At 49.0% G+C, this 22,050-nt stretch overlaps 6 protein-coding genes across 6 annotated transcripts; 3 read left to right on the top strand and 3 right to left on the bottom strand.

Moving 5' to 3' along the window:
- Nucleotides 1-498: 498 nt before the first annotated feature.
- Nucleotides 499-7,137, bottom strand: LACBIDRAFT_322652 (uncharacterized protein; the record flags this gene model as incomplete). The annotated part of the gene is made up of 11 exons (XM_001875638.1): nt 499-1,413; nt 1,570-1,761; nt 1,801-3,057; nt 3,114-3,564; nt 3,617-4,166; nt 4,223-4,280; nt 4,331-5,365; nt 5,420-5,655; nt 5,707-6,549; nt 6,739-6,781; nt 6,994-7,137. The coding sequence occupies 11 exons, from the start codon at nt 7,135-7,137 to the stop codon at nt 499-501; spliced, it is 5,724 nt and encodes a 1,907-aa protein (XP_001875673.1).
- A 1,993-nt stretch (nt 7,138-9,130) lies between these two features.
- On the top strand, nt 9,131-9,918 carry LACBIDRAFT_292425 (uncharacterized protein). Its single transcript, XM_001876065.1, has 4 exons — nt 9,131-9,362; nt 9,421-9,500; nt 9,550-9,642; nt 9,698-9,918. The coding sequence occupies exons 1-4, from the start codon at nt 9,193-9,195 to the stop codon at nt 9,745-9,747; spliced, it is 393 nt and encodes a 130-aa protein (XP_001876100.1). The 5' UTR covers nt 9,131-9,192; the 3' UTR covers nt 9,748-9,918.
- Nucleotides 9,919-10,046: 128 nt separating this feature from the next.
- On the top strand, nt 10,047-11,666 carry LACBIDRAFT_292424 (uncharacterized protein). Its single transcript, XM_001876064.1, has 5 exons — nt 10,047-10,099; nt 10,157-10,334; nt 10,398-10,495; nt 10,651-10,743; nt 10,800-11,666. The coding sequence occupies exons 2-5, from the start codon at nt 10,171-10,173 to the stop codon at nt 11,183-11,185; spliced, it is 741 nt and encodes a 246-aa protein (XP_001876099.1). The 5' UTR covers nt 10,047-10,099; nt 10,157-10,170; the 3' UTR covers nt 11,186-11,666.
- Nucleotides 11,667-12,194: 528 nt separating this feature from the next.
- LACBIDRAFT_292422 (expansin family protein) lies at nt 12,195-13,446 on the bottom strand. Its single transcript, XM_001875637.1, has 5 exons — nt 13,243-13,446; nt 13,169-13,187; nt 13,013-13,110; nt 12,862-12,949; nt 12,195-12,801 (listed from the first exon to the last, which is right to left on the bottom strand). The coding sequence occupies exons 1-5, from the start codon at nt 13,360-13,362 to the stop codon at nt 12,719-12,721; spliced, it is 408 nt and encodes a 135-aa protein (XP_001875672.1). The 5' UTR covers nt 13,363-13,446; the 3' UTR covers nt 12,195-12,718.
- Nucleotides 13,447-15,608: 2,162 nt separating this feature from the next.
- Nucleotides 15,609-17,090, top strand: LACBIDRAFT_292421 (Cdc15 domain-containing protein; the record flags this gene model as incomplete). Its single annotated transcript, XM_001876063.1, has 10 exons — nt 15,609-15,650; nt 15,702-15,758; nt 15,808-15,971; nt 16,041-16,185; nt 16,246-16,308; nt 16,370-16,381; nt 16,436-16,480; nt 16,653-16,736; nt 16,785-16,791; nt 16,864-17,090. 10 exons carry the CDS (start codon nt 15,609-15,611, stop codon nt 17,088-17,090), a joined length of 846 nt encoding a protein of 281 aa, XP_001876098.1.
- A 481-nt stretch (nt 17,091-17,571) lies between these two features.
- Nucleotides 17,572-22,004, bottom strand: LACBIDRAFT_292420 (uncharacterized protein; the record flags this gene model as incomplete). Its single annotated transcript, XM_001875636.1, has 7 exons — nt 21,865-22,004; nt 21,618-21,811; nt 21,397-21,558; nt 21,072-21,249; nt 20,854-21,017; nt 18,619-18,670; nt 17,572-17,619 (listed from the first exon to the last, which is right to left on the bottom strand). The coding sequence occupies exons 1-7, from the start codon at nt 21,955-21,957 to the stop codon at nt 17,572-17,574; spliced, it is 891 nt and encodes a 296-aa protein (XP_001875671.1). The 5' UTR covers nt 21,958-22,004.
- Nucleotides 22,005-22,050: the final 46 nt, after the last annotated feature.

Raw genomic sequence — 22,050 nt, 5'->3', positions numbered from 1 at the left:
ACCATTGTTCTCTTCACGTGAACGTTTCTGCTTCGTTTAGGGCTAGCTCATTCGCCAGATTCAAAGCTTCAAAAGCTTCAACGTTCAACCTTTCAAGCTTCAATGGTCATGCAACTAGCTCAATGTTTGCTCGTCGTTGTCATTATGATGTTATTATTTTGATTTTTTCGTCGTTATTGCTTGATTAAATAAATTTGTTGTTGAAAATTCGCACTTCCGTGTCCCAGCCTCATGATAAGTAATTAAACAACCACTGGCAAGTTCACGGCACAAGATTAAGAGGGCCAGATTTTACATAGAATTTAATATTGGGCAGCCGGTTCAGGTATCTGAATGTTTACGAAACAGTGGGGGATGGCCTGGGCTCCACGGTGTGCCCATATCTTCGTATGTATGTGCTTTGATTGTTGAACACCACCACAAACGAGATAATCGATTCATCCTCGCAAACCCATATCGTCGTTTGATCAAATTCAGTTCCTTCATAACTAAGAGACATTAATCGCAGCCCTCGAGGAACGTAGCCCAGCAATCTTTCGCCACACCACGGAAAGCATCGTAGTATTGTAGGGCGACGCGCCGATAATCCGGGACTTCCATGCCTTCGAAGGTCCTTTGTCTGGCAGGCGGACCACAACGTTTAACGACCGTTGGCTGAGAGGGGAATTGACCAGTCGCGACACAGTCACTAAGCTGCCGTGTAACCGGGACTTGGTAAAAGAATGGCCGTGTTCCCACCATGGTAATACACGGAATGGTCATCAAGTCGAGTACGGGAAGATTGAGATCCACGCGCTTCTGATTGTTGTGTTGAAAGGCAGCAATCGCCTCTGCGATGATTTGAGGCTCGGGGTTACTCGCCTTATCAGCCTGAACGGCGAGAAGAATCATGGAGTTGAGGGGAACAAGACACACGTCCGATCTGGCGACTTGATGACTATCCCCACAGATGGTGAAAAGAATATTGTATCGCGCGCGAAGGACCGTGCCTCTCTGGTCGAAACCCGTAACTTGAAGAACACTTCTCGCAAACTCAATGATGTCATTCTCCAGCCCAGCATCTGCACGCGTTGCCAGATCAAGGTGCGCAAGAAAGCGATAGGTTTCCTGGGAGAAATCAACAGCAAGGGTGGGATCAGCGGAGGAGAAGAGGTTGGAATCAAGGTGGTCGATTGAGCCAAGGTCATGTCCAAAGAAGTTAACGACGTCTTCACGTTGAACATCGATGTTGTATGCAAGCAATTCATTCGTTGACCAATCATTCCCAGATTTCGCAGAGCGGAGTAAATTTGCCATAGGAGCGAGGTTGTGAGTGAGTTTCCTGTCAATTTGACTGGATAAAGTTGCGAGGTAAGTCACAAACGCCGATCGCCTCGGAAAGGGGTTTCTCAATTGAGCTTCAAGCTTCAAGTCCTAAAAACTACACTGGTCGACGTCCACGACAGACTAGATATATTGACTATAATACAATCCACAAATCAATAATGATACAAAATAAAATCTAACTAACAGCACGAGGGAAACAACAGGAACATTCTACCATTGAAGGCCAACTCTCTGCCTCCTCACCACAACATCCTTGGTTGGAGACTCAAGGCTCGCAACGGAATCATCACTTCCAGGCATTTCAGAAGCGAAAACATCCTCCATCGTCGAGCCATGTTCAAGCTTGCGCTTGCGTAGGGCCATAGTGGAAGAAGACATAAGATAGCTCGGTGTGACTTGTCCAATGTGGGGGTCATCATCACTAGAAGCCATTTTCTGAGAACGCAAGGAATACGTCCTCATAATCGGACGTACACTCTGCGTCACACGTAACGCAGGGAGAGGAGCCGACGTCGACGAGATTACAAGGAAAGGATCCGAATCACTGCTCTTTCTCCTCTTCCCCAAAGCGGCGGGGATGATATCGCTGACAGCCCTCTTCATGATCCGCGGTGTCTTGCGAGTAGGGAAGGGCAGTCGGTCCGATGATGACGCAATCATCAATGATTCAAAACTCTGCGAGTGCTCCAACTTCCTCTTCCGCAGAACTTGTTGGAGAGTGGGTACAACCACAGCATCCATAAAAATCCTTTTGCGGGTGACAGGCGTGGGCGTTGGGGGGCAGGAGTCATCTTCACTCGTATCCTGATCGCTGGTTGCCTGCATGGGAAACGGTAACAACAAGCTAGGCAAGGGCAGAAGAGCGTTCTCCACATATCGCTCGTCCTCGCTCTCTTTGCTGCTACAAGTACTTGGTGGCGAAACAAGGCTGACTGGAAGTCCCTTGGATTTCGGGGTTACACTTTTAGCACACATCCTTTCCCTAAGCTTCAGCTTCTTCGTCGGTGATGGGCGAGCAATGCTCGCATCCGAGTCGGAACAAGCAACCTCCTCATCAGCGAAAAGCCTTTTCTTTGAGCTGAGGGGTTGTAAGCTGAGCCCCAAAGCGGCAATTTTCTCAGCCACTGTAATGGGAGTGGCAGGCAATTGTGAGCGAGGAGACGCGTTTTCCTTGTTAGCGCTCTCCTCTTCGTCTGCATCGCCAATCCTCCTACGTTTCGCAGGAGAACCGCCTGATTGATTGGAGATGGAGCATAACGGGGTTCGTTTTGGAGTGGTTGGGTGGTAAGAAGACGACGAAGCAGTTCGTCGACGGACAGGGGATTCGGGAGATCGCATAGGCAAAGGGAAGGTCTCGAAAGACGTGGTGAGAGGCCTGTGAGGTCGTCGAGGTGATTGTAGGTTGAAGGATGCAGAAAGTAGAGGGGTGCTTGGGGGGATGATGGGGGCTGCTGGAGACAATGTAGGTGAACGCTCCGATTCAGAAGGCGCGCGTTTTGAGGCATCCTCCAATCCGAGACAGTGGAGAACCTTTTGTGGCCAGCCTGCTTCTGGGACTGGCATGTTGGCATATGTAAATTGCCAATATTCGTTGAAAGCCTCAGCAGCAGCTGGCGGCATCGTACGACCAGAAAACACTGAATCAAGGATAGGTGCCAAAATTTCAAGAGACGCAATATCCTGCGGGAGCCCCCGAATCTTGTTCAAGAGGAACTGGTACAGGGGGATGATCTAAAACGAGACAACCAATTAGACGCGCGAACTGACTATTTTTAGATCAAACTTACGTTGTAGTCCAGCTCATCCATTGACCAGCACTCGTACTCATCCGACAGCCACAAGCATAAGCCTTCCTGGAGAATCCCCAGCATTTGCAGGCACAACTCCAAAGGACAATCAGTAATCATCTGGGTAATGCTTCTAACAAGCCACAATGACAAGGGCTTGTTCCTCGGTTCAGGAGGATAGGTCGAGCGCATAGTGTCGTTGACGAACTCGACGAGGACCTCTGGGATCTCGCGCGCTTCCACGATGTCCAGATGGGAAATGAGTAGTTCTGCCGCGCGCGTCGAGGAGATTCCACTGGTGGGCGCTTGGTTGGTTGAGATGAAAGTCGTGATATTGTCGAGGACAGTCTGGGAATCCAAGCCGTAGTCGTATGCCTTGCTGATCACCTGTTCGAGGAGCTCTCCCCATTGGGCATCTTCCTCGGTTCTGAGGCCCCATTGATTGGCATCCCTGTAGGCGACAATCAGCATTCTTTCTCTTTTTCAGCAGGGACAAGACATACGTGAACGGCACACCAAGCAAAACGACACCTGCTTCCCAATGACCTTGAACCTTCTTCCACTTTTCGGCGCAAGTCTTCCAAATAGTTTCCTTGTCTTCACTTGTCCAGTCCCACTTCCTCCCGCCCTCTCCGCATCCCCAGAAGTCCCGCATCGAGTCTACGTCACAGACACTGAGCACATCCGTGCATAAAGAGGCCCAAACAGCCCGAGCACTACCCTCGCTCAAAGGATCCACGAGCTCCCTCTCATTGTCCAACAATGACTTGAGCAGGTGTTCTCCAGCATCGCCAAGTTGCGCACTAGGGAACAGAATACGCATTGTTTTCCACAATTTTTGAACGGTTCTTGCTTTGTGTTCGCCATTGGTGCAGTTGCCTGGTCTGACGTCGTCACGGACGGAGGTGCCGAATTTAATAGGGGATATTGACTTCTCAACACCAGGTGACGCAGGCTTCACTGTAAAGTTAAGCCTAGGGTTGCTAAGGATTTCGGTCAGGATCTTTGCGGCGCGACGCCCAAAGGCAGCTATGCCCTCATTATCCTCGGATTCTAGAAAAGATGATAATCTTAAGATTGATCCTGATGCAAAATAATCGAAAATTTACCTTGAAGCACATTCACTGTCGTTTTCAACAGAATTTTCCATATGTATGCAAGTTCATTCTAAACATAACATCAGCTGAACGGTTACAAGAAACCGTGAACAGACTTACCGGCAAACCCTCGTCGTCCATTTCGAGCATATTCAGTGCAGTCCACCAGACCGAAACAATACCATCAAATACCCATCCTATCGCAACTTCCTCCTTCGTTAGACACCTGATATCATCAATAGTCGGCACTTGTTGGAGGAGAGGCTGGACGGCAGCGGACAGGTTTTTGAAGTCAGCTGTGAGGAGCCCAGGATTTGAAGAAAAGAGAGATTCCGGAATCAGATGGTTGATATTCCATTCGCGGGGTCGAGATTCAAAGCTGAGTAGATGCTGGAGAACGGCAACAGCGTCGCCGCATGTTTTCCCAGCTTTATTGATCATTGCGACGAGGACGTGAAAAGTCTTCTGAAGGCCTTCTTCAGACTCGTCTGCCATGAGGGCAGCAATTGTTGCTACGCCTGCTTGGCAGTCAACAACAGTCACTAGGATCCTCCACAGTGATTCTTTGGACAAAGTTTCTGGTCGAACGACCTCGTTGCCTTCCTCAACTTCAGATTCTTCCCCCATCACTAGGGGCAAAGGCGGTGCAGCATACGCCCAGGTTACGACACGCCATGCAACACACAAGAGGCCACGGACCGTGCTCTTCTTGTGTGCGCTGGCAAGGGTGAGCAGCGAGCAAACCAACCTGCCGAGTTTCTGGTTTGTGTATAATTTGGAGCCAAGAAGAACGACAAAGCAAGACAAAACGCTGATAGCCCATACTGGACCTTGGGCGACATTGGTAGGATCTACAGCAACCATGGTCGTTCGAAGGGTTCGCACGATAGGTGCCTCTGAAAGCTTGCTCGGTGATTTCTTGGTTGGCGTCACAGGGATAGTGGTAAGATGATCAGCAATTATGTTGGCTATACGCGTGTGGTGATGGGATTGTGGGATGGAAATGGTGCCTAGAACGAATCCTCCGAGAGCGTGGCATGCTTGTATCCGCAAGGCGAGGGTGGGTGCGAGGAGGTTGGAAAGGATTGATGGTAGAATTTCTATAAAGGATGGAACAAATGTGGCAGGCAGAAAGATAGACAGGTCGTGGACAGCCTAAAAGAAAAAGATATTAGTGGGTTATAGGAGGCAAGAGCCGGATATATGCACCTTGAGGCCATCATTAGCGGAGCCTTTCTTTCCTTCCTTGCCAAGTTCGCCATCCATGCCACGTCGAAGCGCATACGCTATACGATCTCCAGCCGGATGGAGAACGTCAGATGGGAGTCGTTGGACTTGAAGAAGCCAAATGGCCAGTGCGCGTGTCTTTCGTGCGTTTGGTGTGGGCAGTTCCTCGGCAAGGGGGATTGCTAATATTGAGGTCAACATCGTCCGCAAATCCTCCGCTATAACGACATCGTTAATCAACTGGCAGAAAGTGAAGGTTTACAACGTACTTTCGAAAACACTGTAAATCGCAGGCGTGGAGAGCACCACGGAAAGAAGTCTGATAACAGAGAGGCACGTCGTGGCAAGGTCGCGCGCGTACTTAGCTTGCTCTGCCGACATACCGCGTTTCTTCACTGGACTGCTCCGTGGTGACGGGAGGCTAAACTTGGGGAGGTGTTCTTCGTCTTTTAACCATTCATCCACTACCTCCTCGGTGCAGGGCATCACGCTTGCAGGGTTAACTAAAGCCTTCCCAAGATCCCTCACTACCGCATCCACAAACGCCTCCCTATTTTTTCTCAGAGGTTGGAAGAGTGGCCACGATGCGTCAGCGTCGGTGGAATCTGTGACTGAGGTGCGAAGTCGGACTGCCAGCACACTATACCCTTCAATAAGGTCGCGTAACGACGCGTCGGCGCCTTTGAGTATTATCGAAACAGGATGTTCCAGGTAGCTTAGGTTCACCAGGGGATCCGCAGGCTCCGGGGTCACCTCTCGCTCCTTGGTGTTGTCATCTGGCACTGCCAGCAAAGTGGTAGTTTCCTGCCGTCTCTTAAGAATTGACTTTACGGGGCGTTCCCTGGACGCGACGCAGGGCTTGGGTGGCGTTGTGAGAGAGTGGTATGAGTTGTGAGACGACCAAACGACGCGACCTGGCAACGGCGCGGTGACAGTGAATTTGAAGTTCTCCTTGTCCAGTCGGTGAGAAGTGCTGGGTGGTGTGAGGAGAGCCATCCTGAACGTCGACAACGGCGAGCTGGAGGGTGAGCTAGTTGTGGAGGGTGTCTGTCTCAGGTGGCCGTGTCCAAGGGTCAGGACGAAAGACAGCGAAATTTCGAGTGTGACATGGTCTGTTAAATGTCACGAATTGTCACTACTTAAACGCGTTTGTGTACGCGTTGTTTGCTCCCGCTTGATTCACTCCCGCGCATGACTGACATTGACTAGGAGTCTAGGACTGTCCATGGCGCTGGCGTTGACCGAAGGGAGCACCTATGGATGAGTATTTTGAGGTCAATTATTCTCTTAGGGTTTCTGACGCAAGCCGTGACCGGAGTCTAGAATGGGCTTCGATAAAAGCCACTGTAAAAATTGCAATGTTAGCCCGTTCCATCGTATTCATGCATGGATGTAACCAAGGAATTGCAACTGTCACTTTGCCGGAGTGGTTAACGGGATCGCCTGCTAACAACAAAGCGGTTGGTCTTTGACCGCGAGTGTTCGAATCGCTCAGGTGACGCTTTTTTAATGTCGAGAATGTCGAGAATGATGAACTCAACAAAAGCTACACATACCCTTGGGAACTCTTCACTTTTTTTCCTTCCCTTGAATACGTAGGTCAAGGAGGCGTAGAGGAAAGCCCAAACAGAAAGTGGTCCGCCATCGCTCCCATAGTCGGTAGCGCTAGGGACCTCTGACGTCGCCGCGTGTCTTGACATTTTTGACAAGACCAAAGTTCCAAATTAAAGTAGATAAAATCCAACAATACTGGTGTCGTAAAAAGCGGCTTGTGTCCCGATTGTGCCGTTGGGAAGCATGTAGACGATTCATACTTGCTCCGTAAAAGCTACTGCTTACCTCAAAGCTCGAGTAAAAAAAAATGCAAAGTCAAGACGAAACCCAAGCCGCAAAGGATGCGTTTATCGAACATATTCAGTCCTACCAGATCGAAAAGTATCATCCTTCACCAGCAACAATGTCGATCTTCAGGTCGACGGCAAGCTGAAGATCGAGGAGTTTAGGTCTACAGATCGACAAGGGCGGTCACATGAACGCACAGGTCAGATCGACTTCCGAGAACAAAAAAATCGCAGAAGTCGTATGGACAAGACTGGCTCAGGTCGAGAGCATAAAAATAAAATAAATCTTCGCCAGCTTCATCATCACCGGATCAAGCCGATCCTCCACACAAAGGTCGGGATGCCCAAATGCCGACGGGCCAGAGACGTAAGCGCGACTCAAGGCGGAATCAATGTCGGGTCCACTGGAAAGCTCTGTGCGTCTCGGGTCTTTGCACTCCGAGATTGACAGAAATTTGAACACAGGCCTGTCAAGTGAATCCTGTTCAGATCCACCAGTCACCAGTAAAACGGCGAAAATAATCCCGAACGTACCACGACGATGAACGATTAGACTCATACCATATATCGTGAAACCATTCGACAAGCGTTACACTTCACAGGACCGGACGTCCGCGCCACAAGCTTGTAATACGACATTATCGCTATTGATCGTCCATAAGATAGACAGACACAAAGAGCCACCCGACGGGGATGAACGACCGAGCAGATAGTCAAAGTCGAGTAAGTATGCACATATCGTAGATCTGCATGATCCACCCCTTTTACTAGTAAACCTGCTCTTGATGAAATCATGGAATTCAGCCACAGTAGACGTACTCAATAAATGATTTTATTAAGCCAATACCCCGGCCCGGACGTTCTAGTGGGCCATGCTCGCAGAAAGAGAGCACCTGCTTGCGGGTATGGGTGATTCTGGCTAGGCGAGCCGCGATATGTTGGCTAGCGTCGGTGAATGACGACCCGTGTTGTGCTAGTCGAAGGATGTGCACTAGAAGATGGATCCGCAAGACTAGAAGTCGACGAGGAAATCACAGACGGCAGGTCATGTCCCAGCAGCCCAACGAATGATGAACAGATAATTTTTGACGTTATTGGCCTCCATACGGAGTGCGCCGTGTGGTACCCGTACCATTGCAGTCACCGTCATTCCTCATACACGTGTTACGGGTGCTTCTCGTCTTCGAGTATGACCAACAAGTTACGACGTCGACGACAAAAACAATCTACGAAAGAAACCATAATGAGTCAATAAGATCGATGGCCACCTCCTGAGTTTGCGTCAAAGCTGGATCTTCCAAATGCCAGCATTCGGGTCAGGCGCTGAGGTCGAAGTCGCTCTCTCGGGGAAGACTAAGCCAATCCCATGATTGAGAACGGGACATAAGGTGTGTTTGAAGGTACCGTGGCGCAGTTCATGTTGTGCGTCTTCCGTGTTCCGCTGCTTTCGCCAAACCTTGAGCACGCAGAAGACGTCGACATCCCGCTTATCTCCTCCATAGAACGACACGTTGTGTACCACGCGTGCTATCGACGTCACAGAGAACTGCGGGCAGAGCAAGCGAAGCCCGAAGGCATCTGTTTTACAAGCAAGTTTACGAGGATTCTGGGCCGATAGGATTTACAATGGCAGAGAAGAGAAGGTTCTAGGTGCGTCCTTAGGCTAGCCTGGTAGAAACCTTACCGCCTCCAGCTTACGATCATTATCACAGCTTTTCACGATCACTCATGATCATTCTTGCCTACAACCGTCATCACGCACTGCTTTCGAGGATGCACGGACAACATTGCTCCGTCACCATCCGTAGCCATGGATTTATAAAAGCCACAGGCAAGTTACTCCACTCTCATCACCCAACAACTCATTTTCTCAACGACTCAACCAATAGCAACCTCACGACCTCTCTGACCATCATGAAATTCTTCCTCACGACAATCATCTTCACGCTCTGCGCCCTTCTTTCCTTCTCCACCGCTGCGCCAATCAGCGCCGAGCTGCTCAAACGCGATGTATTCGTTCCACCCGTGATCTCCCCGGGCAAAGGCACCGTCTGGAAAGTCGGTACCGAGCAAACAGTCAAGTGGTAAGCCCAAATGCAAACCGCAAATCACTACCGCCGCTAATCTGATCTGCACCTGCAGGAACGTTACCAACCCTCCCAAGCAGATCACCAACAACAAGGGCGAGATTATCCTTTCCAACAATGGTGTCCTTGACTTTGGTACGTTCCTTCTTCCACTCACACTGGTCAAGTTCTCATTCCATTGTAGCCAACCCTTTGGCTGAGGGTTTTAACATCCTGCTTGGTGAAATAAAGGTGACGGTGCCAAACGTCGCCTCAGGTCACAAATATCAGATCATTGGTATGTTGAACCTTATCGTTGCGACGTTTCGTGGGACTAAGTCTTTGTTCTCTAGTTTTCGGTGATTCCGGAAACAACGGCTCCTACTTTACCATTACCCAATGAATTACGATGGACACACAAAACAACGACTCTCATGGACTTGTATAAAAAGTTGACATTCACGTTACGGACCCTTGCATTCTAATTGCTCTCATCCCAATCACCTGCTTCTCTGTGTATTACGCATGTATCACTAGCTAGTATATACTCCTCATAATCTCGCATCTGAATTTGAAAAAAAACTATATGGGAGAATTCTCCTCCATATGCACCCATGTCACCCGACGGGCGCTTCATACGGTCACATGACATCCAGGAGTACTTAAACCAAAGTGACAGAATGTTTAGGACTTTGCTGGCAGGCTTCACTTTGTCTCCCACCACCTAATACGCCCAGACACGCCTATCCAAAACTGTGAGAGAGCCTACTACCCACTGATGTCGGCAGCGATAAAAGCTAATCTCCCCACAGAGTTCCATCACATCATGTTCGGTCTTCTCAAGCTCACTACCACCATATGCTTCGCCTATACGTTTTTCACTCAAGTACATGCATCCCCACTATCTCGCCGCGATGTCGTCGCGCCCCACATAACGAGTCCTGATGCGAACAGCGTTTGGCCCATTGGAACTACGCAGCTCGTCACCTGGTGCGTTGAATTGTCTTCTTCCACACAAGTTCCGGCTCAGCTGACGCGTCCAATAAATGATAGGGATACTTCGGACCTTCCTCCGGATTCGCAGATCACAAATCCTATAGGCCAGATTATCCTGGGCTACAACGAAAGTAACAGCCTGAACCTCGATTTTAGTGAGTTGAGTTCTACGTTGGCAGGGTCGGAAAGCTCGGTGGATGTGCAGGGTGCAAGGCACTGCCAAGCGTACTTGCGCGCATCATTCAACGCCGACCTATCTATCATCATTTCTCCGTTATCTATCATCGCTGACTACAATCATTTCGTTCAGCCAACCCCCTCGCAAAGGGGTTCAAACTACGCGATGGAAAGGTTCAAATCACCGTTCCCAACGTTCCCCCTAGGACGGACTACTTAATCGTCTGTGCGTACCACATGACCTTTGATGCGAACTGCTCTGACCTGCTTTGCTTCGATCAGTATTTGGCGATTCCGGTAATACGAGTCCTTCGTTTGCTATCACCGCGATTACTGGTAGTGGCTCACTCGCGGCCACACCGCAACCGTCGACCTCAACGTCGACGGATTGGACGAGCCCCCCTTTCACTGGGTCTGTCATAACCGGTGGGATAAGCGAGTCAACGACGACGACCACCCTCGATTCGTCGACGACGGTTACGGTACCCACATCGACAACCTCCGGCTCGTCGGCGTCATCTTCGTCAGTCTCGGGGAGCGCAGCCTCTGCTTCTGCGAGCACCACAAGTCAGTCCAGCGCCGCGTGGTCTGTACACCGTTCAAGCTGCCTATTCAAGATCTCCTCTTGGGGCATGGCCTCCTTGGTTCTTCTTGCACTCTTTTTCTGAGCATAACGCGATGACGAAGAGAACATGTCTCATTCTTGAAGAGGAAACAAAGGAAGAAGAAAGGCAGTCGATTGGGCTGCCTGCCGAACGAGTGAACTTTGATGTTTTTATTTGATTTGACGAAATTTCTTTCAAGGGATTCCATTTCATGTGGATTTCGTTTCATGTATATGAACTTTTGGCTCTTGATCATGACCCTCCTCCCCATTACCCCATGCAATATCCCCCCTCTGACTGACCCCTTTGCAATATCCCCCCTCCCCTCCCCTTCCCGCATCGCACAGTCACGTATATCTTTTCCCTCGACGAACTACGATCCATCCCCCTCGCAAGCTACATCTACCTACCTATCTATCCGCAAGCATCAACATGTACTACCACATTTTTTACGCACATGCACAGAGTTTTGGTTTGATCGCTTTTTGTTTTGCTGCTCTCATGTTATGCACTTGGTCTTGAATCCGTGATTTTCTTTTCGTTCTGGTTGCTATGTAAGTAAAACTTGAAATTTTGGCCTTCGGTTTTTTTTGTGACTGTTGTTCGTCATTGGGACCGCTCTGGAGTGCCTCATACAGATAAGATAACTGTCGCGTTTGGCTTGTGTGTGCCTAGGGCTTGCTGGGCTCCTCCAATTTGAGTCTTGGAAAGCGGGCGATCTAAGACTTCAAACAAAGAGTCCGAGCAAAACCTGAGCGTCTGGGCAAAACCTGAGCGTCTGGCAAAACCTGAGCGTCTGGCAAAACCTGAGCGTCTTGGTACCATTGCACTTTGATTGCGCTTGGCAAAGTCCTAAGTTGAGCGAGTCTAATTATAGTCTCAATGACCATCCCCCCTGGGCTCTGGGCCCCTGAAAGGCATCCCCCTGATATATTTCCGACTCCAATCACCTCGGTTGCTTCTACTTCCTCCCCTCTATCCAGCGAAATGGAGCTCACTTACATCGCTCATGGGAGCAACTGAAGGGGAGCATACTTACGACGTTGAATGACACGGCCATTCAAACAACGATGCGATGATGAAGGGGAAGCAAGTACTGATTCTGCTACTTAGTACCGCCCACTTAGGGGGGACGCGGAATTGATATAAAAGTTAAAATTTAAAGAACATGAAGCGTCAAAGCGTGGAATCAGTAAACGGCGTCTCGAGGCTTTTAAAAAAAATTGTCGTAGAAGAAATCGTCTCATAATATCGTGCGCGGTAAGGGAAATCCAAATAATAATACAACATCCATCAAAACCGGATGGAGGAGAAGAAGAACTTGCTTTCTTCCTTTCTATGTATGAATGATCCAGGGGATTGAAAAATTTCAGGCGCATCAAGCGCGTTCTGTCTGTCTATGCTGCATGACGAAGATGGAAGAGTGTCATAAGATAATGATGCTGATAAAAATGGCGTCATGTGGGCGGTCGGGGGTAGAACGTTCAACGTCAATGTATCGCAGGGCAGGGTCGTATTCTGAAATCGTGGCAGGGAAGATGACGCAAGAGACGAAAGCGGGGAAGATGGATGACGCAGCCGAGGATGGTGGGGGATCTATTTCGGTTGGAAGTGCCAGGTGACGACGAGCTGGCCTTGAGAAAGTGGTGCGAGTTGTTGGAATACGGCTGGGGACATATCTTGTTACGAAGAGGTGAGTATCGAACGATTCAAGAGACAAAAAGAGATAAGATACGGACCAATGTCGTTGTCGCCGCATGATTCACAGCTATCGACTGTCTTTGCATAAGCAGTATTTCCGTTCGCTGTGTTTACAATTTGCATCCACTGTTTGTGATGGGGTGGTTAGAGGTGGTGATCTTGGTGTGCGTTGCGAATGGAAACAGATACCTGGTTACAATTGCTGCCTTGGTTGCGGTCGTAGAAAGCCTTGCCCATGGCGACGATGGGATCGTTGTCATTGTTCCATTCGCCGCAGTTACCCAGGCCTGTATTGAGTGCAACTTCAATAACGGAGACAAGGTGGAAGATGGTACAAAGACTGACCAGGATGAAACCAGGTACCCTGAGAAGAGATGTCATGAGCGCTCGGTGCAAAGAAACAAAAAAGTAACACTCACTCTTCCGGTGTGTTGAACGCGCTTCTCGAGCACTTGGACGTCATGTATCGGAACAGGCGATGCAAGTACCACAACGAGAGACGCGAGAAGTGCAAAGAGGAACAGTACGATGCGGGCCATTATCGCAGTATAGCTTCACTTAGATCGAGTGGCGTTCAAGAGGAGGGATGCAAGGCGAGGGTAGGGTGGGGGACTCGGGGTGAGGGCTAACGACATTGGAAAAGCAAATCGCCCGAGCTTTTTATACTACCTCGGCATGCTTAGAGGGGTAGAAGTTACGACGCGCACATGCCCATTCGGCGAGCCATATACGGAGGTATGTGCAGGTCGGATCTGGTTGTCAAAAGAAATTTTTCGGAGGAGTGACGTTCGAATCCAATTGGAGGGAGGGTGCCCGCATTTCCGATGTGAAAATGAGTCGCGTCGCTCCGGAGGTACTTACTTGGGACATATTTTTGGGGTTGCTTTGTTGTATATTTGCCGCGAGGACAACCACGCGTAGCAATGTAAGGGTCAAGTACGCGGACGCGAATTTCCGAGCTTTCTTTTTTGGAGGAAGGGTACGGCACTAGTGGCTGCGACTGGGCATGGAAGACGTCGGGCCGTGTCATTGCGGAGGGTGGATGAATGAAGAGAATGCTGTAATGAACTACCTTGAAATAGACTTAGTCCTACACGTTCTTAGTCGCGGACCTGGATGTGCAACTTTACCTTCTTCTTTGACGTTGGGGAAGGGAAGATTAAAAGGGTTACGTAACCTTGTGTTATCTAATCACGGCAATTGCCAGTGCGCCTCATTGTCCACTCCACTCCTCTTGATCCTCAAACACTCTCATCGTTTCTAGTATGTTCTCTACGACTTGATCTGGGTCGTTTTCTGCTTTTTAGATCCTATCATGTCATCCCTTTTGGCAGGGAGCGCCTGAAAAGGCTTAAACTTCTGTCGAAAACATGCCACACTGGCAAAAAGAAAAGCCAAGGTACACTCGGGCTTACACCCCAGCACGAGGAACGATGACGAAAATTCATCAGTGTGCAGGTTTAAATCAACATGCACCCCGAATAAATGACAGAACCCAATTGCAAAAGGCCAATTTGATTGGCTACCCCCACGCTCAGTGGCCCAGACACCGCCGTCTCCTTCCCTTTCGAGCGAACATACTATAAATGTGTTCACCTTCGTCGGTTCCCTGAAAACGTGTACTCCTGAGTGGTGTCTTACTATTTCTGAAGGAGGAGATCACTCCAAAATAAAATAACACGTTGTTCGGCCGATACGTATTCTAGGACGCCCCAACCCGACAGTTGTTCTTTTCTTCCCAACTTGAACAAGTTCCTCAAATTCTAGTGGCATCACAGGCGCTCATGTTCCTGTCACGAGGTGGTTTTCGCGGCTTTGAGTCCTTGCGAGGCAGGAGGTGTGGTTCCAGACAATGGTTCGCTGCCGCCAAGACCTTCTGTTGGTCAGATGCTGTTGCGCACACTTAACGGATAAATTCGAGAGCTCCCGGTGAGCATATCGCCGCACTTTTTTTTACCTGCAGTGCCTGCACAAACATCAAATTCCTAAAAATTGAGCTGACGTTGAGCGAGACGCCCTCTTTTTTAAATAACTGCTTCCATTGTGATCATGCAATTTCTCGGAGATAATGTAAACGCGCGGTAAGCGCCAGGCCCGGGAAGTCACAATGGCAACATTTTAATGTTATGGTCGTTCGCGAGCCTCCTTAATGCCGCTCATTTGCTTGTACTTCGTATCTGGAAGAGGGGTATGGTCAGCTTGTACAACTAAATGGGCATGTATATCGGTCTAGGATTGAAGTCTAGAGAAGTCGACGGTTTTATCCGGCGGCCTGGTCCAACCCTTGAACCATGCGCTTTGAAATATTCTGGAAAGCTACAAGTCGATCCTGGGCTACTACCAGTTACACTAATAGATTTTTGGCAACTGGTCATGCTACAAATATCTCGCCGTGTCATTCCCAAGGAATGAAATCACGGGTGGCTGCTAGTCAGTTACCGACTGCACTTGATATAATTGCTATGCATGCTTCGGTATCCGAAATAGCGACCCTACAAAAAAAACGCATTTTTTAGTGCAATTTTTTATTTTGTTCAGTATTACGCGAGAGTGGTTGCGACGTTACTACAGTCATGGTACATGCAAGAGGCGACAAGTTGGCGACAAGGTTGTTTGCCAGCCTTTGTGCATGTGTTGGCAATCAGGGTAGCCCCGTGACCTCCGCATCAGAGACTTCCTCTCTGCTCCCATCTCACTGATTCCATCTTGCATACACCTAGAGGACTTCACTAGTAACGGGACGTGTCTACGATTCTGATCTTTCGTTCCGACTACAAGACTAAAGATGGCGGAACCCTCGGGTCGAACTTACGGCCAAGCCCTTCCGGTATGCACGCTCTCATCCGTAGTACCTTTCTCGAAATGCTCATCGATATAGGATCAAGTCGAAAAAATTGCGGCGCTGTTTGACGCTCATCTTGAAGTTATTAGCGATGTAAGCGTGGGATTGCAGTGTTTCCTATGCATTGCTATGAACCATCCAGGTCCGAGAACTGTACAACGCGCGTGCAGCTCTCGAGCGCGACTACGCTGCGAAGCTGCAACTCCTGGCGAAGAAAGCAGGGGAGAAGAAATCTAAAATGGGATCTTTATTCATACTTGGCAACGACCCAACGAAATCCTGGGACGCCAACACGCTTAAGCAAAGGTCAACTTGCGATTCAATCCATTCCGCGTGTCTGGCCTTAGAACACATAGACTGACGCATTTGTTTTAGCACACTAAACGCGGCATACGATGAAATCATAGGCTCCACCACAAGCACTTCGCAGGATCACGTAACCATTGCGGATGCATTGACTTCTCAGGTCGTGGAAGTCCTTGGTGCAGTGGAGCGCAAAAATGAGGAAGCAAAGAAGAAGGTGACTAGTTACCTTGCATTGTACCAGGATGTTTCTCTGTGGTAATTCTGCGTGCCCTAGGAAATGCAGTATTTCCAGAAGCTACTCGCGGACAGGGATCGTGTATATGCTGACCGCCTCAAGGTGAGACATTCTGATTGGTAGCGTGGTATTAATACTAACAAATACGTTTTGTAATGAAAAGAGCAAGCAAAAGGTCGGCCCAAAGAGTTGTTAATTTTTTTTTCAGCGCTCACTACATTCATGACAGTATGATGAAGACTGTGTAGAAGTCGAATCATTTCGGCTCAAGCAGGTAAGTCATAGGTCACTTCATGTGGCAGGAGATGCGAGATCTCACCGCAGGGCCGCGCAAGCGATGATAAACATGCCGATCGAGTTGCGAAACAAGCGGAGCAGCAACGAAACGATATGTTGAACAGCAAGAAGTGCGACTTCGGTAGTAGATTATCCCCGCTCTTAAATAGGCCAGTGTCTATCTGATCTCTACGGCAATCGCGAATCAGGCCAAGGACAAATTTTATAACGAAGATATACCTATGCTCGAGAATGTAAGGGCCATTTCAACAATATGGCGGGATCACTGATATTTTCCTCAGGAATTTCGTACGTAAATTTCCTAGTAAAAGCTTCTCAACACCAAAACGCTCTTTCAAGAAACTGTTCAAAGCCGTTTAGTGGCCAGATTTGCAAAGATCCTCCTCTACGCGCAGAGTCTGCAACTGAGCCACCTCGACGTCCTCCGATCTCGAATCACCAACATCCAGTCCAAACTCAATCAAGTGGATCCGCTAAAAGACCAGTCTTTGTTCATGGATTGTAACGTCAAACCATTTACGGCACCTGGGGATTGGAAATTCGAACCTTGTTCGACGCACTACGACACGGCACGTCGTTGGATCTGAGACTCTACATTTTTCTCACAATATTTTAGAATGCAATGAGCATCGAACCAACTCCCAAGGTCTTCATTCAAAATAAATTGAGGCGGTGTCGGGAGAAAATGGAGGAACTTCGGCCCTTGATTGAAACGAAGCGTAGGTCCATCGCTTGTTGAACATCCACGGAATCTTCTGAGGGGGCGCAAGGATAGGCAATGAGCTCAACCGCTTGTCCAGCCAAGTGCAAGCGTATACCGCAGATCACTCTTTGGGCACCATTGATGAACTCACTGACGTAAGTCGGCAACAAAGCGGAGGCTCCCTCGGCTGATCATGGCCAGGATTATCTGGAAGCCGAGCATCAACTCGCGTTGTATACAAGCTCTGAGCGTATTCTAACCGCTGAGATTGAAACGATACTCGCCGCTGTTGGAGGCGAGTCGTCTTTTTATTACTTTTTCAAACGACTCACTGTGAGAAAAGATGACGAAGGCGCCCATAAACCTCATACATTCAAAAGCTCGGTATTCTCCATCCCGACGCAGTGCGGGTACTGCAAGGTTCGTCAAGGCGCCTTATTGGGCCTATGGTGATTGACCAACAAAAATCTGTTAGTCGTCAATATGGGGACTGACTAAGCAGGGGAAGACTTGCAAGCTGTGCGGGCTGTCAGTCCACTCTAAGTGCGAGCTCAAGGTATGTGGAGAAGACATATTCAGGTCTCCATAATAATTCGGCCACATCTTTGCAGATTCCCGCAGACTGCCAACAATCTGAAGCGCAGCGGCCCTCGACCTTGACATCAAGGGCAGGTACAATATCTTCTCGTACTAGTGTACTAGGTAAGGCTATTGGTATTTTAACGGCTGGGGTAATTCATATAGACTCATTAAGGGACGTTGACCATGGCTCCTTCGCCGTCCTCCTTCGTGCAATCGGCGGCAGCAGAGGAACCAGGAAAGGAGGAATCCTTTCCAGCCGCTCGTGTTCTTTTCGACTTCAGTCCTACCTCAGAATTTGAACTGGAGGTTTCCGGTGAGCGGCAAATTTATTGTGTGGGGTACATACGCTGAGATGGAAAGTCAGAGGGGGCGATGGTTCATATTGTTGAGCCTGATGATGGATCGGGATGGGTCAAGGTTGCCGATGAGGACGGCGACAGAGGCCTTGTTCCTGCATCATATCTGGAATCTGTTCAAGAGGTTCCAGGAAGTAAGGCGAAGACGGCTCAGCGCGGGTCTGGGAAATGTGGTATGTGTTGAGTATGTTCGGAAGCGGATAGATGTTGATTAACCTACATCACACTTAATAGTGAGGGCCATATATCCATACGAATCACAGGGGTCGGATGAGCTGGGGCTGCAAGAGGGCGATATTCTTGAGCTTTCTAGCGGTCCGAAAGGCGGTCAGAATTATGCAGGCGGTTGGTGGGAAGGTAAAGATTTGTGACGCCTTGAATAATGCGAATTATAATTTTTATGGGTAACAGGATTCAATGGGAAGGGTCAGAAAGGGATTTTTCCGAGTAATTATGTGAGTGGCATCGTGATACTTTTGATCTGCGTTCTTGACCACCTCTATCGAACAGGTCGAAACGGTCTGAGCTTCTGATCAGTATGTAAGGAGCGCGACGGGTGGATCTGATGGCCTCAGACACTTCAAGTCGAAGTGTTTATCTTCCGTCTGCAAGTACCACGCTAATGCCTACCAGGGAAGTATTTATTGGACAATTGAGCTCGGCTTTGAAAAAATCGGGATGTGTTTAATTAGATATACTCCCCGGGTAATCAAAGTGTCTTGCGGAACCGCCCCAGGCTCTGCCTGAGGGAAAGTTATTGTATATTAGGGCATATTAGTTGGGCGGCAACCTCCATAAAGGGATGAATGCTTCCATTTTACATTTGCTCTGCACTGCCGATGCCATACTAGATACCTGCAAATGATTTTTTTTTTCTCCATCCGTGCATGACTCGGAGATCATCAATCCCTTTTGAATGAGTATGTGCACCACGATGGAGAGTTGTCGCCGTATCAGCGATACGGGGTCGAGGGCACACCCTTGCTCAATCCGTGTGAATGGGGAGATTGAAAGGGTATTCTTGGCGTCCGTTCGCCTCTAGCACAAGATCTATCAACTCTACGAGTTTAGCAATACCTGGTCAGAGATTGTAAAATTATCGGCCCCCTTTCGGCAAGGCCTGACCTCCGGTGTCAACCAAGTTGAAGAAACTACTAGTATTGGTAAATGGAGTCAATTTGACAGGCCACAAAGAGGGACACAGACTGACCTGAAATTTGAAAGGTCCGTGTTACGACCCAACCGTTATCCGTGATCATAGTGGCCCAAATTGACTTTGAAAAGCTGAGGGCCTGGGGCCGAAGACATGTCACTGAGTGATAACGCTGGTGGGCGTGACGCGTTGACTGGGTATAGCAAGGCGATTGAGATCGTCAAGCACTATTTTCCGCCTAAATATAATAATCGTCGGAAATCGCCCTCTCCGTGTATGCAATTACTAGCCAGGATCAATTTGAAGATGTCTACCGTTTATTTCGTTGTGTCTGGCCGATGCCAAGGCCAACGTGGAATGTGGGCAAGAAGTGTGTCACCTACGCTAGAAGGTGGCGGCCCTGGTGCGTGGTTTAGACAAAAAACTGACCATCGCCCAGTTCGTAAGGACCCAGTTTTCGCTTCCTTTTGTTCTTGAATCCTCACTAGAACCTGCCTGACCGTTCTGCCACTATCAATTGGTATGGCTTATTTTGCGGCGCATACTGGGCTCCTTGTGTTGTCAACATGGTCCCTCCCCAAGTTATACGCGTTCGCCATGGCGTGATTTTATATTCCTGCGGTGGACGACTGCGAAGACGCCTTTGTGGATGGCAGTGTCGCACGGCAATTCATGCCTTGATAGTTCGGCCTGTGAGGACTCCGTGGAAACCTGAAATCCCCCTGACCCCTCATTTCGAGCCAAGCCCCATAGATTCCGAACGCGCCGCAGACCTAGCGGAGAGGCGAAATGCGGCATCCACCCTTTCATAATGAATCCAGATGGAGGTTGAGCTTGAATATCGTTGAATTCCTCTATTCGCAGTCTATCTCAATTTTTGCAGACCAGAATAGCGCCAGAACAATTGCCAGTGCCCAGCCTGGTCCAGACAACAACACACAGTGACAGCGTGAGCCGGAACAGAACCTTCAAGGGTGCCTTAGGTTTGAACATTTGGTTCAAGATTCAATGTTGCGAGCTGGAACAGCCGAAGGCTGGGTCAAGTACAAAAGATATCTTGAAGTTAACGGGAAGAACCTCCTCCGAGTCAACAGGATTTGATAGGTCATGTGACAAGATGGTAAGATATAGACCAAATCGACCCTACGCAAGAGATACTACAATAATTATTGGCACTGTGAGGACCACGCGTAATGAAATCGAAATGTGATGATACACCAACGATGAAGTACAGAGCTGACAGAGCCGTGGTCCCAGTAAAGAACATTGAACAGTGAGAAGGAAGAGCGAAAGATACACTGTACAGACACTACCTCCCTCCGCCCACCAAAGACGTTCGCATATACGGTCCGTTGGCACCCATAGGACCATATGTTCCAGGCGTCATGGTATTCTGGAGTGCACCAGATTGAATCTGCCCCATTGTCAGGCTCACCCCCTGACTTTGCTGCTGCGACCCCGATGCACCTGGGCCGGGAGTCTGGTTGTGCACATCTCTGGCAGAACCTCGATCATCCCTCTCAGCAATCGTCGCACCGCCTCGACCTGGATCTGACAGGCCATTTGAGACAGAGAACGTCTGACCAAGTCCATACAGCTTCCCGGAGTATTCTGCGTCGTCAATGTGATCGTTGAAGTAGAGCTCCCTCATCTTAAAAAAGGTGGAGGATGTGAGAAGAGAATCTGATCCTGCTTGGTGGCTGGATCCGATTCGCATGACCTGTTGGTCAATAGATGGAGTCGAAGGTATTGATCTTCAGAATCAACAACGCACCCCCAGGTCATCTGCCACGTCTTGCAAACCTCCCTTCAGCACTTTTGACGCCCGCATGAGGAACTTGATGTCATAGACCGTTGGAAACCATGTTGTGAGAAGCGAGAAAAACGCGTCCTCTGTTGTCGGCAGAGATTCGCCAGTAAGGAGTTTGACAAAGTATCCGAAATCGTAGCCACTAGAAAGAGATCCTGGCCGTCAGTTATTTCTTTGGAGTCATAAGTCACAATGAGCCACTCTGTAAAGCACTGCTGCAGCAAATCACTTCGACACATTCTTTGGTGTGATGGTACAGTCTGCCTCTGGTCTCCAATTGAAAACGTACCTATGAAACGATATCCACTTCGTCTCGGGGGCCAACACCATCCCCGACGTAATCATAAGCTCCGCAAAATCATTTGGTAGAATCCCTATCTCCTCGTGCCGTTGAAAATCAATACCAGACTTCTGCAACAGCTCTATTGATTCGGGCGAGTACATGTCGTCGCTAGACCATTTGATCAACCTCCCTCATTCAAAGTACCCGATTCACAAAGTAGCACGCACCCAAGGCTAAATTTGAAATTGAACTGCCACGTAGAGCAGTCCTGCGGGAACAACCCCTCCTCGTCTGCCAACGTGATTCCAACTTGGATTATTTTGAGAAGGTCGACGTTACAGCGCATTGTCTGGTAGTGGTAGTCCGATGAGGTTTTGAAGTTACCTATCGGGCGCGCCACCACTCCAGGAAACTCGGTGTCCTGACGAGGCTGAGGGTAAGCTTGGGCATCGTTACAAAGTGAAAGGACACGACCATTGAAACATACGAGTATTTATCAATGGCTTCGCGGATGTTCCGCATCTCTATCTCAAGGTTCGGGGCCCACACGTCCCGTATTCGAGCCATATTATGGTTATCGAATAGGTCCTCCAGATTGGCAACGGGTATGAGGGTTATTGAGGTGAGGAAAGTCGTGCGTGTTACGTAATTATGAACAAG

Source organism: Laccaria bicolor, genomic scaffold (genome assembly GCF_000143565.1).
Source record: "Laccaria bicolor S238N-H82 LACBIscaffold_3 genomic scaffold, whole genome shotgun sequence".
Classification (NCBI taxonomy): domain Eukaryota; kingdom Fungi; phylum Basidiomycota; class Agaricomycetes; order Agaricales; family Hydnangiaceae; genus Laccaria; species Laccaria bicolor.
This window is presented reverse-complemented; position numbering and strand designations above follow the sequence as displayed.

Bases quoted from the DNA above. Each gene is read 5' to 3' on its own strand.
- LACBIDRAFT_292422 (XM_001875637.1), bottom strand. From the start codon at position 13,362: ATGGCCCGCATCGTACTGTTCCTCTTTGCACTTCTCGCGTCTCTCGTT. The intron at 12,950-13,012 runs GTATCTGTTTCC...CATCACAAACAG, and splicing joins AAGGCAGCAATTGTAACCAG to TGGATGCAAATTGTAAACAC. The intron at 12,802-12,861 runs GTCCGTATCTTA...CTTCGTAACAAG, and splicing joins ATGCGGCGACAACGACATTG to ATATGTCCCCAGCCGTATTC.
- LACBIDRAFT_292424 (XM_001876064.1), top strand. From the start codon at position 10,171: ATGTTCGGTCTTCTCAAGCTCACTACCACCATATGCTTCGCCTATACG. The intron at 10,496-10,650 runs GTGAGTTGAGTT...CATTTCGTTCAG, and splicing joins CAGCCTGAACCTCGATTTTA to CCAACCCCCTCGCAAAGGGG. The intron at 10,744-10,799 runs GTGCGTACCACA...TGCTTCGATCAG, and splicing joins GACGGACTACTTAATCGTCT to TATTTGGCGATTCCGGTAAT.
- LACBIDRAFT_292425 (XM_001876065.1), top strand. From the start codon at position 9,193: ATGAAATTCTTCCTCACGACAATCATCTTCACGCTCTGCGCCCTTCTT. The intron at 9,501-9,549 runs GTACGTTCCTTC...ATTCCATTGTAG, and splicing joins CAATGGTGTCCTTGACTTTG to CCAACCCTTTGGCTGAGGGT. The intron at 9,643-9,697 runs GTATGTTGAACC...TTTGTTCTCTAG, and splicing joins TCACAAATATCAGATCATTG to TTTTCGGTGATTCCGGAAAC.